General features: G+C 52.4%; 1 protein-coding gene across 1 annotated transcript in view; it reads right to left on the bottom strand.

Annotated features, from left to right (window-relative positions):
* Positions 1 to 7,351: 7,351 nt before the first annotated feature.
* LOC140394824 (calcium and integrin-binding family member 3-like) overlaps positions 7,352 to 16,366 on the bottom strand; it is a 128,153-nt gene continuing 119,138 nt past the window's right edge. The window contains exons 4-5 of the mRNA XM_072482005.1: positions 14,663 to 14,858; positions 7,352 to 7,923 (exon numbers count right to left, since the gene is read on the bottom strand). Of these exons, the coding sequence (XP_072338106.1) occupies positions 7,902 to 7,923; positions 14,663 to 14,858 (218 nt within the window). The 3' untranslated portion in view covers positions 7,352 to 7,901. The remainder of the gene's footprint in view (positions 7,924 to 14,662; positions 14,859 to 16,366) is intronic.

Here is a 16,366-nt window from a genome sequence, read left to right as displayed (position 1 = left end):
CTTTACACAGTAATTTGATTTGTGAGACCTTGTCAAAAGCCTTCTGAAAGTCTAAATAAGCCACATCCACCGGTTCTCCAATATCAACTCCTCCAATCGGCTATGAACCTGCTGGAGTGTCACTGACATTCCCCCCTGCAACCCGTAGCCTCCCTGTGTCTCGGAGTCAGCATCCAGAATATGATGGCAGGGCATGTTCCGTCAGCGAGTGGACCGGAGCCCTCTGGTCCCAGGGGATGCCCGCCGGGGCATCAAAGCCCACGCGACATGGTAAGCATCCCTCAGGGCATCTCATGGTCGCAGCCTAGTATCTACATCAGGGGCTGTTTAGCACAGGGCTAAATCGCTGGCTTTGAAAGCAGACCAAGGCAGGCCAGCAGCACGGTTCAATTCCTGTAACAGCCTCCCTGAACAGGTGCCGGAATGTGACGACTAGGGGCTTTTCACAGTAACTTCATTGAAGCCTACTTGTGACAATAAGCGATTTTCATTTCATTTCATTTTCACATCAGCTCTGGGTAAACCTGGTCCAGAGGCTCAGCATCTGACTGATACCCAGCTGGGTCCTGGGATCCAGCAGACCTCTGACTGCTGTCTCGCCTGGATGTTCCTGCCTCCACCAGATGTGCATCTGCAACTGTGTGGTGCCCACCAGATTGTGCTGCAGAGGCCTGTCCACTACTGTCGCCCACCGAGGTGTGTCTCTCTGTGCTGGTGGGGTGTCCGAAAGGCTGAAGGTGCAGGAGATGGCGCTGGCAATGTGTGGCACCGAGGCCAACACTGTTATGATGGTGACTGCATTGAAGAGCCTGGAGCATGATGTCAGCGCCATAGTGGAGGTGTCCAAGGCATTACCGAGTCAGTGACAGCCATGGCTGAGTGCCTCGGCACTATGTCCCAGTCACTGGGGCCGTGTCCCTGGACCAGGTGGATCTTTCCCAGGCGCGACAAAGCATGGCCCAGTCTCAGGTGGGCATTGCCGAGGCGCTGCGCAGCATGTCTCGTGCGCTGTGGGGCATATCCCAGTCTCAGGGTAATCTTGTTGCGGCGCTGTGGGGCATGACCCAGTCACGGGTGGGCATTGCTGTGACGCACCAGAGCATGTCCCAGTCACTGAGGATGGTGTCCCAGATTCATGTGGACATTATAAGGCAATGCAGAGCATGGCCCACTCACAGACGGGCATCGCTGAGGGCATCGACGCCATGGTGCAGGCATGAGGGAGCCACCAGGGTTGGCAGAGGCCGATGGCGCAGGGGCATCTAGAGCTCAGCCCAGCTGCCCCTCCGTCCCGAGGGGACCGAGAGGAGAAGAATATGGAGACCAACCCGGAGTCTCCCTGTGTCTCGGAGTCAGCATTCGGTACCTGCTGGCAGGGCATGTTCCGCTAGCAATCGGCCGGGGCCCTCTGGCCCCAGAGTCCCCAGAGGATGCCCACCGGGGCATTAAAGGCCACAGGACATGGTAAGCAGCAGGCTGCCTCCACCTCTGATGTCATAGAATTTACAGTGCAGAAGGAGGCCATTCGGCCCTTCGAGTCTGCACCAGCTCTTGAAAAGAGCACCCTACCCAAGGTCCACCCTATCCCCATAACCCAGTAACCCCACCCAACACTAAGGGCAATTTTGGACACCAAGGGCAATTTAGCATGGCCAATCCACCTAACCACATCTTTGGACTGTGGGAGGAAACCGGAGCACCCGGAGGAAACCCACGCACACACGGGGAGGATGTGCAGACTCCGCACAGACAGTGACCCAAGCCGGAATCAAACCTGGGATCCTGGAGCTGTGAAGCAATTGTGCTATCCAAAATGCTACCGTGCTGCCCTAAAGGTTATTTATGATTTATTATTTAGTGGACCATATGGTTTTTTACAACAATCAGCAAAGTCATCACTAGACCTTTAACTGCAGATTTTTATTAAATTCAAATTTCACCAATGGCGGGATTTGAACCTGGGACCCCAGAGTATTCTGGGTCTCTGGATTACTAGCCCAGTGACAATACCACTATGCCACCACCCGCCCTTCTACGACAGTGCATCCTGGGGAAACACTGAGACATAGTGGCAGAGCACAGAAAGCTAAGCAGATAGAGGATCACTGAGAGGGCACTGGGGCGGAAAAGGGATGTGTGGACGGGGTGTGGGGAAGGGGGGTGGAAAAGGGGTGTGTGGAAGGGGGGTGGGGAAGGAGGGTGGGGAAGGGGGGTGGAAAAGGGGTGTGTGGAAGGAGGGTGGGGAAGGAGGGAGCAGCACCATCGGGGACTAGGGGCAGTTGGGGGTCAATATTATATAACAATAAACCACGTTGCACCCAAGGCATGTGAAACCTCTGGCATGTTATACTGCAATGTGGGCCTACCTCCAACCCGTGCCCCAGAGCCCCAGGCACAGTGGTCCTGGATCTGCCACCCCCACCCACCCAGGGCATACCACGTACGGCAAAGTGTGTAAACACGCACTTGGCAGACAGGCAGGAGTCAGACCATGGCATAGTGAGGAGCACCAGTGCTCAGCTCACAGCGGGATATCATCCTGCCCTCGACGGGCCCGCCAACAGTGCCGACACAGGCCCATCACCCTTGAGTGATGTAACATAGATCCAGGGAGGATGGAACTGGGCGATTGGGGGAGGGGGTGGTTAGTGGTGTTGGGTGTGTGCTGCCGTCTGTTCTCCAGCCTCCGGCTAGTCCCATGGGTCACCCTTGGGCTCACCCTCCAGCCCCTCCTTGTCCAGCAGCTCCTCATCCTCCGCCTTGGAGGTGGCTGCATGTTCCCCCCCCCTCCACCTCCAGCATATCACCCGCTGCTGTGCCAGGTTGTAGAGGGCACTGCAGACCACCATAAAGCAGGCGATCCTCTGGGGGCTGTACTGCAGTGTACCACCAGAGCGGCTGAGGCATCGAATCCGCATTTTGAGGAGTCTGGTGCTCCGCTCAATGACACGCTGGGTGGACTCATGAGCTTCATTGTATCAGGTCTCCGCTTTGGTCACCGGCCGCCACAGTGGCATCATCAGCCAGGACCTCAATAAGGACCCCGTATCCCTCAAGAGCCACCTAGTCACCCTGGGGTGTCCCTCGAAAATGGCAGGGATCTCTGACTGCCCCAGGATGTAGCTGTTGTACACACTCCTGGGGAAGTGAGCACACATGTGCATGATCTCCATGTGGTGGTCGCACACAAGTTGGACGTTCAGGGAGTGGAACTGCTTCCTGTTAATGAAGTGCACTCCCTGATGGTCTGGTGTGCGCAAGGCGACATGTGTGCCATCCATTACCCCCTGGACCTAGGGCATCCTGGCGATGGAGGCGAATCCTGCTGCCCAGGCATCAACTTGGTCCAGGTCACAGTTTACATAGTTTGCTGTCGGGCAAACAGGCCATCCGTACACTTCACGACTGTACTTCGGGCTGTTGGTTGGGGTATGCCACACAAGGCCCTGCTCGAGCCCTGGAATGATCCTGAGGTGCAAATGTTCAAGGCTGCGGTGACCTTGATGGCCACCGGGAGCAGGTATCCTCATCCTCCACGTGGTGACAATTCCGCAAGTACATGGCACAGGTGCCGCACCATCCCTTGTTGAGGCGGAGTCTCCTGCTGCACATGCTGTCCGTCATCTGTTCAAATGACCAGTAACGCCTCTACACCTTGGGCCATCGCCAGCCTCCACCTCTGGGTCCCTCCCTGGCCTGATGGGCAGCTGGGTCCTCAGGTGTGGGGTGGGGCCCTGCACATGGGCCACCGCCTCAAACCTGTCGATGCTGCTGCTGCTGCCTTCTCCAGTGTCTAGCCGCCTGGCCTACTGCCAGCACCGCAAAGTCAGCCTCCGTGAGGTCCACAACATCATCTATTTCGTGGCTGTTTAGCACAGGGCTAAATAGCTGGCTTTGAAAGCGGACCAAGACAGGCCAGCAGCACGGTTCAATTCCCATACCAGCCTCCCCGAACAGGCGCCAGAATGTGGCGACTAGGGGCTTTTCACAGTAACTTCATTTGAAGCCTACTTGTGACAATAAGCGATTTTCATTTCATTTTCATTTCATATCTGTAAGGGATTGACAAGAGTGAGGGACAGTCAATCAGCGATGGCTTCCAGTACCCTCCGGTCCCCCATGGCTTTCCCCACCCCTCACATCTCTTGCCACCCATCAGGGTGCCATCTAACACGCACTGCACACACACCCCGGCTGCAGCAGGCGCCCCTGTCCACCGGAGCCCAGACCCTGTACCCCAGACATCCCTGGTAACATTATAAGAATTGGGCGCTGGTTCCCTATCCAGTGCACACACCCACCCTCTGGTTGCAGGGATGTCCCCAGTGCTGAGGCCCAGCTCTTGGGTGTTTGGATGTTGCCTTCTGCCTCTGTGGTATTGAAGCCTCCGGAGTTCATGCAAAGTGTCCAGGCCTCACGGTCTGATTGGGATGCCAGGCAGTAACTCACATCTGTTATATGGCACCTGTACCCAAGGGAATCCACTTGGGAGCTGTGAAGTGCTCACATTTCCATGATTGCCAGTTCCCTATTAGCAATGGCCTTCAGCTGTGCGCCCGGGGTCCGCCACGGTGAGTGGGGGTTACAGGTGGTCGGGGAGACAGATAGGCAGTAGCCAGAACTGTCCCCATAGGGGTACAGACAATCCAGGGAGTGGCATGGCGGACCTGTGGGCGCTGGGACACCCACCGATGGGTGCTCCCCCCCCCCACCCCCCGGACCGAGGTCGTCCCCCCTGGGATCTCCCCAGGAGCAACCCCCGCTCCGAACACTGGGGTAGTGTTGTAACCTGCCACCTTACCATTGGCTGGGGACTAATAACAATCCCACAATCCTGTGGGAGTATGAGCTTCCCCAATGAGGGGGGGGGGGGGGGGGGGGCGGAGAAATCATTAGCAGATTCCCTGTATAAATAAAGCTGGCCAGTTTGGAACCAGCAGGAAGGAGTAAGCAGCAAGCGAAGTTGCTGCTGTTGCTGTATATATATGTTATTGTAAATAAATGTTATTTCTTTGTATCCTTGAAACTCGTGCTGGATTCTTTGTGTCCCTCACAAAAGGTAGCAACCCCAGTGTCCCTGTGCTCACCACCCAAGTTGAAAGATGGCCACTCACCTCTTCGGATCCCCACAGCAGCTACTCCCGTCAGCTTCACGTTTTTTAAAAGGTTTACTAATCGACGCCCATGTGCCCACTTGCTGGGCGGCGGTTAGATCACAGGGAGGCCATTAGATAGGGGGTCGCTCCCGATAATGGCATGGAGATTGGTTTTAATTGGTGATTATTGGTTTATCGCCACGCCGTGGCAGGATTCTGATCTCGTTAGCGGGAGCGGGGCGGTTAGATCGCAAACCAATCAATTTTGGCCTTTCCCTCGTTCTAACGGCTGCGTCGTGCTCAGCTGTTCCTGATGTCAGGGTGTGTGCAGCAAAACTCCTCACATTGACAATGATGCTTCAATATGGACACACATCACAGAATCAGGCCGGATCGGGAATGCAAGAGGATCAATTGAGTTTAGCAGGTAAACGTTCCGAAACCCCAGTCCTGGAAAACCAGCTTTGTGTGCCTCAGTGGTTGATCTGGGAAAACCACCTGCGCACTAACTCTCTTCAGAAAGTTTACTCCTCGTTTGACTCAAAATCCCTGTCAGACACTTCTCTTTCTCAGGTTGGTGGCTGGGTTTAGATGGGGGATGGTGGGGGCAGTGGTGTGAGGGGCGGGCGGGGGGGGGGAATGGATAGTGGTTTTGGGGGGAGGGGGTTGCAGTAGGGAGGGATTATCAGGTAATAAAGCAGAACCTTCCTTCTCATCACTCTACATCAAAGAGCTACAGAACTTCTGTTTAAATGAGGCACAGAAGCCAATCTAACCCATGGAATCAGATCATTGAGACAGGCAGAGTTTATTAAATAATAAACATAATAAGTATTGGACAAGAATGTACAAAAATCATTGCACAGAAACTTTACACAAGGATTATATTTGGACACATATTTATCACGAGCAGACTTTGCAGGGCCTTCCAAGCAAAGGCCCAGTGAGAGGTTTGAGTTTGAGTTAGACACCACGCTTTGTGCAGGCCCCAAGCCCCTAGCTCATGTTTGAGACTCTTCCCAGAGTTGTGTCCCAGTCCTAGATCATGGCCAAGAGCTGAGTAGGGTGTGGACATTTTCTAACTTGTCATGGGGAATGGTATCAAAAGTTTATTTGGGGAGCATGACATCATTGGGCGGTTAACTGGAATAACTCCCAGAATGGGAGATTGGCATGGTTCAGCAAAATTCCAATAAAAACAATGTATTGTGGATGCTGGAAGTTGGCAATAAAATCAGAAATTTCTGGAAAGATTCAGCCGGTTTGATCTCCTTTCATTAGAACAACAGAAATAACTTGGGGCGTTTTCTTTTATTCATTCCTGGGATGTGGGCGTCACTGGTTAGGCCAGCATTTATTGACCAACTTTAATTGCTCTTCAGAAGGTGTTGGTGAGTTGTCTTCTTGAACCGCTGCAGTCCTTGTGGTGTAGGTGCATCCACTGTGCTGTTAGGGAGGGGTTTCCAAGGTTTCGACCCAGCGACAGTGAAGGAACGGCCGATAATTTCCCAGTCAGGATGAAGTGACTTGGAGGGCAGCCTCCAGACGATGGAGTTCCCAGGTATCTGCTGCTCTTGTCCTTCTAGATGGCAGTGGTCGTGGATTTGGAAGGTGCTGTTGAGCTTCAGTGAAATTTATTGGAATGAAAGTGAATTCACAGGAAGGTTTTGAAATTTGGGGAGTAAATTGCAAAAACATGGGCCGGGATTCTCCCCCAACCGGTGGGCGGGCCAACCCGGCGGCAAGGAGTGGCGTGAACCACTCCGGCATCGGGCTGTCCGGAAGTTGCGGAATCCTTCGCACTTCCGGGGGCTAGGCCGGCGCTGGAGTGGTTGGTGCCGCGCCAACCGGCGCCAAAGAGCCTCCGCCGGCTGGCGCACGTTGGCGTTTGCGCAGAACCGTCGGCGTGCTTCATGCTCATGCGCAGGGAGTTTCTTCTCCGCGCCGGCCATGGCGGAGCTTTACAGAGGCTGGCGCAGAGGGAAAGAGTGTCCCCCCGGCACAGGCCCACCCGCAGATTGGTGGGCCCCGATCGCGGGCCAGGCCACCGTGGGGGGCCCCCAGGGGGCCGGATCCCCCCGCACCCCCCTGACGACTCTGCAAGCTGCCCTCAAAGCCAGGTCCCGCCGGTATATGGACCTTGTCTAATCCACGCCGGCGGGACTGACCGAAAACAGGCGGCCGCTCGGCCCATCGGGGCCCGGAGAATTGCTGGGGGGGGGGGGGGGGGCGCTGCCAACGGCCCCCGACCGGCACAATGTGATCCCCGCCCCCGCAAAAAAAAACGGCGCCGGAGAATTCGGCAGCCAGCGTCGGAGCGGCGGGGTGGGATTCATGCTACCCCTCGACGATTCTTCGACCCGGATGTTGGTGCATCAATAACCCAGGACATGGTCTGAGGATCCTCACAGAAGTACTATAATGGGACATTAATGGGAAAGATTCATACAGAGGGATATTAGAATAGGGAATACTCCACCAGAGGGGCGATTGAGGCAGAGAATGGGTAAGGTTTTGGAAATGAAAAATAGAGAAGGATGTGGGGATAGACTGGGAAATGGGGTTAGAGTACACTGCTCTAGTTGTACCAGCATGAACACAGTCTTGATGAGTTGATTGACCTCCCTCAGTGATAATATGAAGATTCCAAAGGCTGGAAATGTTTGTTCTGCTTCTGTTGGCTCCTGGTCTGACCACAACACTTCCCGTGGAGGCTCTGAATCCTGGAAGATGTTGAGTGGGATGCTTATGGGTGTTTCAGCATTGACTGTCACAGGAATCAGTTCTGGCTATGGTCAGACTGCTTCAGATTCGAATGTGGAAAGTACTGAAGGGGAAAAGTAAAATAGTGTCAGCAGCAGTCCATGTATCATTAACAACAGACCTCAATCTACAGAGTGTAATTTCTACCCAGCAACTGTAAGGCCAAACACCAATCATCTAAGTGAGACTGAAATTCGCTTGGGTCAGAGCTGCCAGACAGCAGTGAGCTCCCAGAACTGTCAATCACAGAGGACACGCCCCTCCCACCACAAGGCGCGGACTTCTAGCTCGCGACACCGGTAGCGGAGTTCCCGATGAGGCAGAAAATCCAGCGGTTGTGAAGAAAAGGTGCCAATCTGTTTCTGATGTCCCGACCCCACGGTGGCATCGGGATCAAGGTTCACGCCCCGCGCCAGCAGGAGGATGTAGATGGATCATTGACAGGTGGTGCTTCCTGTGTCTGAGCCAGCAGCTGTATTGCCAGGTGAGTGTTAAAGCAATCACTTTTTTCACTGCCTCTGTCTGGACTTCTCTTCAGCGTTCAGACAGGGGTCTCTCTTCTGGGGGGCTTCCTGACAGAGCTCTCTTTTGGGGGGCTTCCTGGCAGTGCTCCTTTCTGGGGAGGGGGGCTTCCTGACAGAGATCTCTTCTGGGGGCTTCCTGACAGAGCTGAGGGGATTCCTGAGAGCGGTTCCTCTTCTCATTGAATCATAAGTGCAGAAGGAGGCCATTCGGCCCATCATGTCTGCACCAATACTTGGAAAGAGCACCCTACGTAAGCCCACACCTCCACCCTATCCCCGTAACCCAGTAACCCCACCTAACCTGATTTGTTATGTTGTAGGTGTAACAAAAGCGGCTTCCTTGTGGTGCACTTGACAAAGGAAGGTTCAGATATGGAGATAACTTCAACACCATTATTAAACTATTTACACTTCTATTACTCGGGTTCGACACTACTGCTAATCCTACTATAGCTACCCAGACTGACTAACCAGTTGCCGCAATCCACGTGGTGGGTGTAATATTGAATCAACCCTGTGTCTGAACTCACTGACTGTCTCCACTGGAAAGAGGCATATCATGTGTGTGGTGTCCTTTATATATGGGTTGGTGTAATGCCCCCCTGTGGTCGTGTCACCTCCGTGTGTATCGTGAATGTCCATTGGTCGTGTATCTACGTGATCTATTGGTTGAGTGTGTGTGTGTGATGTCACTGGTGCTCCCTCTAGTGTCTAGCTAGCCTACATGCATTTACATTGATGCACATCACCACATCCCCCCTTTTTTTATATGTTACATATTTTCTGCACACTTTGAGAAAATTGAACAAAAAACAGGTAGATAAGTTAAGGTATATACAAGTCATGGGAACAGTGATTAAACAATAAGTAAAAATCATTCGTGTGAGTCCCAAAAACCATCAATCATCATGGTCAAATGTCTCTCTTGATAATGAACGCCATCAACGCCCCTGTGCCACAGGAACCAAGAAGTGGTCAAATCACTTCGCTGTCTGATTTGGAGACCCTTTCTTTTTTCGATGTTTGTGATGGTGCTGTCGGATGGCATCTTGTAGCTGATAAGGTGTTGACGTTGAAGAGGTACCATCAACAGTATCATTCGAGGTCATGGATGTGCCACATGTTGAAGTTGGATAAGACTGTACATACTGGTTCTGGCCACATGCTGTGCAGGAAGGGTGATCCTGCTGAGAACCGTTGAAGCTTGTCGAATTGGAAACAGCATTGCTGCTCGCATAAATACCTGGTGATGGGGTGAAACTAGAACCTTGCATCTGATAGGAATATGCTGTCTGGTTAGGCTGGGGTGCATCAATTCCTGGGCTGTAACTAAGGCATCCAGTCTGTAGTGCAGATTGCGCTTGCGGTAGTCCTCCTTCGGTCTTGATTCCATTAGTGGGCAATCCGTAGTGCTGGCCTGTTTGAGAATATGCTGCATAGACTGCTGGCTGCTGCATGCCTGAATACTGGGTTTGTCCAGCATGAGCTGTCATTGGCTGCACTGCACTGTGGAAAAAATGTGTGGATATAGATGTGGTGAATATTGGTGTATTGCTCTTGGACTGTAGCCGCTGCTTGTTATTACTGACCCAGTGTAATTGTTAAGTGATCCATCTCCTGTTGTTGTGGCATCTGCTGTCACCCTGAGCGTGCCATCACTGAGCTTGCGGCACTCCCTGTCTGGAGTAAAGTCCGGCTTACGTGAATCAGAGTCGGTGTTTGGTTGCTCCCCATCTGGAGTCTGGTCTCTTTTAACTGAGTCAGTGTTGGTTTGTTGATGCTCCCCGTCCGGAGTCAGGGTCACTGGAGTCAGCTGAGATTTCTTGAAGCTGCACGTCTGGAGTCGGAACATGCAGGAATGCATTGACTTGTGGAGAGATTCGAGCGAATGAGGGTGGAAGTATCATGGTGTCACCGGAGTCACCAGTGGTCTCAGCGACCGTTGAGTGCCTCTGTACACACTAGCTGAGGTCTGTCACTTTGCACATCTTGCATGGGAAGTGGGATGCTGTCGTCACTCGTCTCACATGCCGGGTAGAGCCTCAGTAGCTGCTTGTTGTTCACTTGGGTTGGGTAAATCGTCAGAGTCTTCATCTGATGGTGCAAACAATGTGGGTGGATTGTGATTGTCTTGCTGTTGTCCTTCATTTGGGCTTGGACTGTCATCATTGCTTTGTTCTTCACTGTAGCATGATAGACCGTCATGATCGTCCTGTTGTGCACTGGAGCGTGGTAGACTGTCATAGTCTTCTTGCTGTTTGCTTGAGCATGGCAGAATTGCATTGTCTGCCGCTAGTTGGTCAGAGGAGGTTGCTAGACCCTCATGGTCTTGTTCCTGCAAGGACTGCACGTCAGAGTCTTGCGTTGCTTCTATCGTGGAGTCTGTCCCCGAGCTCGCTGTGGAGGCTTGTGACACTGGAGTCACGTCTTGTGTGTGCAAGGTCCATGCTCTGGAGTCTTGCGTTTCTTCAATTGTGGAGTCTGTCCACAAGCTCGCTGTGGAGGCTTGTGACACTGGAGTCACTTCTTGTTCATGCAAGGACTGCGGTGTGGAGCCTTGCGTGTCTTCTTTCATAGAGTCGGGAACCCTGAGCGGTGCGTGGACCACGCTCTGTGTGGCAGCAGGCCGCTCTCTGTGGGCTTGTATCGCTCTCTGTCTCTTGGTTTCAGGCTGCAGCATCATCCTGCACTCACGAGTCGGGATGTCATATCTGCTGGGCTGAAGATCCTCAAATCCGAAGAACGAATCCGCGTCTGCGTCGGATTCAATACGGGGGTCGCCAATGTGCAACACGTCTAGTTGCGGATCGGATTTGGTACTGGGGTAGCCTCCTAAGGTGAAAGGTTCGTCTGAGTCGTAGTCTTCTAGGACCATATCATCACTGTTTGCGTCGGAGCTGGCATTGGGCTCGCGAGGTCCAGAGAAAATGTAAAGGTCAGTATCGAAGTATTCAAGGTCGGAATCATCGCTTTGGGCGTAGGTAACTGCTTGTTGCAAGGTTCTTCGGAGGTTAATTTCACTCCCTGGTTCAATTTGAGACATTGTGCTGTCATTCCAGGTGAAGGAAGGTTGTTTTACGGTTTTAAAATATTTTTTCTTTGATTTGGGACGTTTCCCCTTTAAATGGCCATGGTCCGGGGCCTCTGACGTCATGACGCATGTGACGTAGCGCATAGGAAGCGATTGCGCATGCGCAGATCGCTGTTCCTTTACTGATGGCCGTTTTCGTGATTGCACATGCGCGGCGTCTTGTGCCATGCGCAAACGGACCTTCCCGTTCTGCGCGCTTCTCGCGCAACTGCGCAAGTGCAGTCCCTTTAGAAAGATGCCCGCCGACCTAAATTGTTCTCAGCTCCGGGATCTCAGCCTCGAGGTGAGTACTGGCGCTTCTCTTACCCTTTCTTGCTGGTTGGAGTGTGTTTTCCTCACAGTATTTGCCGAATTTGTCCAGGACTGCCTGGAAGTCGCTCCTGTTTTGCCCTTTGGAGAACTTGAATTTTAAAAAGATTTCTTCTGCTCTGGCACCGGTGATGGTGAGCAGATACTCTGTCCTTTCAGCATCGGCCAGGTCTTCTAGTTCGGCAGCTACCAGGAAGAATTCAAACGTTTGCCGGAATACCTGCCAGTTTCCGCGGAGATCGCCGTGGTACCGGAGCTGCTGCGGAACCCAGATCTCGAACATCTTGCCTGGGTATCGTTGCTGGTTGTCACTGTACGCTGAGGTATGGCTATCTGGATTGAAACAGTTCACTCCTGGTACCATGATTTGTTATGCTCTCGGTGTAACATAAGCGGCTTCCTTGTGGTGCACTTGACAAAGGAAGGTTCAGACATGGAGATAACTTCAACACGTTTATTAAACTATTTACACTTCTATTACTCAGGTTCGACACTACTGCTAATCCTACTATAGCTACTCAGACTGACTAACCAGTTGCTGCAATCCACGTGGTGGGTGTAATATTGAATCAACCCTGTGTCTGTACTCACTGACTGTCTCCACTGGAAAGAGGCAGATCATGTGTGTGATGTCCTTTATATATGGGTTGGTGTAATGCCCCCCTGTGTTCGTGTCACCTCCGTGTGTATCGTGAATGTTCATTGGTCGTGTCCTATCTACCTGATCTATTGGTTGAGTGTGTGTGTGTGATGTCACTGGTGCTCCCTCTAGTGTCTAGCTAGCCTACATGCATTTACATTGATGCACATCACCACATAACCTTTTGCACTCTAAGGGGCAATTTAGCATGGTCAATCCACCTAACCTGCACATATTTGGACTGTGGGAGGAAACCGGAGCACCCGGAGGAACCCACGCAGACATGGGGAGAACATGCAGACTCCACACAGACAGTGACCCAAGCCGGGAATTGAGCCTGGGACCCTGGAGCTGTGAAGCAACTGTGCTAACCACTGTGCTACCATGCTGTCCCTAGTGGGCCTTCCTGACTGAGCTCTCTTCGGGGGACTTCCTGACAGGAGTCTTTCATAGATTATCATAGAATTTACAGTGCAGAAGGAGGCCATTCGGCCCATCGAGTCTGCACCGGCTCTTGGAAAGAGCACCCTACCCAAGGTTAACACCTCCACCCTATCCCCATAACCCAGTAACCCCACCCAACACTAAGGGCAGTTTTGGACACTAAGAGCAATTTATCATGGCCAATCCACCTAACCTGCACATCTTTGGACTGTGGGAGGAAACCGGAGCACCCGGAGGAAACCCACGCACACAAGGGGAGGATGTGCAGACTCCGCACAGACAGTGACCTAAGCCAGAATTGAACCTGGGACCCTGGAGCTTTGAAGCAATTGTACCATCCACAATGCTACCGTGCTGCCCCACCGTACTTCTGGGGGTCTGTGAGCGGTCTCCTTATTTAGGGGGTCCCTGTGTGTTGGTGGGGGGGGTGGGGTTGGCGGGGGGGGGGGGGGGGGACACGTTGGGTTACCCCTGTCCTGGGGAGGGAAGCAAATCCGAGGTAACTGAATTGTGATGCGAAGTGGAGTGGGGGTGACCAGCCGTGGGACCTCGCTATCGGGATGCCTGCTCAAAATGTCAGCTCAAAAGCAAGGGAATCCCTGTAATCCTTGCCATGCATACATTTCCCAGCAGGGGAGCAAATCAGGGGCAATGCAGCTCCAACGAGCGAGCATAGTCTCCCAAATGGAGAATTTCGCCCAAGGACCAGTGTCGAGAAACAGATGGTGAAATCTTCTGTTCTGAAATCTCAAATTGGTGGCAAGTGTGGAAGTGGGAGTGATTCCCACTGGTGGGTGAGGAGGTTTAACACAGGTGATCTTGTGCTGATAACCTTGACATCTCTGCAGATCAATGGCAAATTTTGAGGCGGGCAAGTAGGAAATCGCTCTCCTCGCTGTTACCTCATGGGGTCAAAGGCCTGTGTGCCATAATTAACAGGCACACGGAGAACCTGCATTATCCCTTCCACCTCGGGCACTGCCCCTCCCCAACAACCCTTCCACCCTTCCTTGGTTGTCCTCCATGGCACTCCTACTGCCAGCACCCAGTCTCAAGCACAGGCTGGCATTTACAGACATTCCCCAAGACGGCAATGCAGCAGAAACTCACCACTAATCATGGACAAAGTCAGCCTCACCAGGGAATGCCACTTATATCCAGTTCTGAAAGTGAATGTTCGCATTTCTGACTGACTGGGTATTTTTTCATTGGGTGACCCTAATCTTGATGACCTGTTTATGAACATGCGTGACATGCTAATTAATGCAAAATGGTTTTGAACTGGTTTTTACCCACTCATCCAATTAACTTCCACCGTCCACCACACTTCCCGTGGCTGGCGGCATCTGCGGTCAGAGCAAATTCCAACCAAAGGGGCTGCACGGTGGCACAGTGGTTAGCACGGCTGCCTCACAGCTCCGGGGACCGGGTAAAATTCCGGCCTCGGGTGACTGTGTGGAGTTTGTACGTTCTCCCCGTGTGTGCGTGGGTTTCCTCCGGGTGCTGCACTTTCCTCCCACAGTCCAAAGATGTGCAGGTTAGGTGGATTGGCCATGCTAACTTGCCCCTTGGTGTCAAAATGTTTAGGTGGGGTTACTAGGTTATGAAGATGGGGGGGTGGTGGCATGTGCTTAAGTAGGGTGCTCTTTCCAGGGGCTGGTGCAGACTCGCTGGGCCGAATGGCCTCCTTCTGTACTTTAAATTCTATGATTCAAAGATTCCAAATGTAGAGACGATGAGGGGTGAGTTTGAATTCCTCACAGTGAAAGGCTGTGGGTAAAAGTGTGAACCATACCTGAGGAAATCAGGTGCACGGATAATCATGTGCTGGAAATCTTCCAGTGATAGTTTCCCATCATTATCCAGGTCCGACTCATCCAGCACCTTCTCACAGACCAGACTCACTTCCTCTGGTGTCAGCTCATTTCGAGTCAGTTTGATCAGTGTCTTCTCCAAATCCGATTTGCAGATAAAATTATCATTGTTAAAATCTAGTGTTTGAAAAAAAATCAGCTTCATTGCTCAGGTCAAAACAAGATCACAGCAGCTTGCCAATGAGAGGTTTACAGATCAAAATGACAAACAACGACAGTTCCCGATGATGCGGATAATCGAATGGTTGTGAAGAAAATGGGATTGGCACCCTCCCATGCTCCAGCTGGCTTCAGGCTCAAAGTCTGCGCCTGATGCGAGCAGGAGGATGCAAATGGACCTTTCCACTTAGTGGACCCGGCACCATATCCTCCAGGCCCACATGATTCTCTGGTCCTCAGGGCCGGGAATCATGTGAACAAGAATTACTACATGTCTTGACCAGCATGGCACTGACCCAGTGAGCCAAGCGCGTAACTCTTAAGGGAGTTGCCCCCAAAGTCCATTTCAGGGCCACCCAGCGGAGCAGGCAGCAGAGGGGCAGGTGGCAGCCACTCAGGTTGGAGGGCCGGCTGCCCAACAGGCCGAGGAGGAGAAGGTGCCAAGGAGGCGCCGCATGAGGCCTCATACAGCAGAATATAGATATATTGGAGAGTTGGGCGGAGAAATGGCAGATGGAGTTCAATCCGGGAAATGCGAGGTGATGCATTTTGGAAGATCCAATTCAAGAGCGAACTATACGGTCAATGAAAAAGCCCTGGGGAAAATTGATGTACAGAGAGATCTGGGAGTTCCATTGTACCCTGAAGGTGGCTGCGCAGGTCAATAGAGTGGTCAAGAAGGCATACGGCATGCTTTCCTTCATTAGAAGGGGTATTGAGTACAAGAGTTGGCAGGTCATGTTACAGTTGTATAAGACTTTGGTTTGGCCACATTTGGAATACTGCGTACAGTTCTGGTCGCCACATTACCAGAAGGATGTGGATGCTGTGGAGAAGGTGCAGAGGAAGTTCACCAGGATGTTGCCTGGTATGGAGGGCACTGTGAAGAGAGGTTGAGTAGATTAGGATTATTTTCATTAGAAAGTCGGAGGTTGAGGGGGGAACCTCATTGAGGTCTAGTAAATCATGAGAGGTATAGACAGGGTGGATGGCAAGAAGCTTTTTCCCAGAATGGAGGACTCAATTACTAGGGGTCATGAGTTCAAGGTGAGAGGTGAAAAGTTTAAGGGAGATATGCGTGGAAAGTTCTTTACGCAGAGGGTGGTGGGTGCCTGGAACGCATTGCCGGCGGAGGTGGTAGAGGCGGGCATGATAGAGTCATTTAAGATGTATCTAGACTGATACATGATTGGGCAGGGAGCAGAGGGATACAGATCCTTAGAAAATAGGCGACAGTTTAGATAGAGGATCTGGATCGGCGCAGGATGGGAGGGCCAAAGGGCCTGTTCCTGTGCTGTAATTTTTCTTTGTTCTTTGTTCTGTACCGGCAGTGCCTGTCATTGGAGGACCTGCTGGACCGGGCATGCCGTCGAAGACTCCGGCTGGACAGAGAGACAGTGTGACATATCTACCACACACCTGGCATCACGAGGGAATGGGGGGGAACCCTCACTCCTGGTTGCTCT

The sequence above is a fragment of the Scyliorhinus torazame genome, chromosome 18 (genome assembly GCF_047496885.1).
Source record: "Scyliorhinus torazame isolate Kashiwa2021f chromosome 18, sScyTor2.1, whole genome shotgun sequence".
Taxonomy (NCBI): domain Eukaryota; kingdom Metazoa; phylum Chordata; class Chondrichthyes; order Carcharhiniformes; family Scyliorhinidae; genus Scyliorhinus; species Scyliorhinus torazame.
Note: the sequence above shows the minus strand (reverse complement) of the source record. Positions and strands in the feature narration are given on the sequence as shown.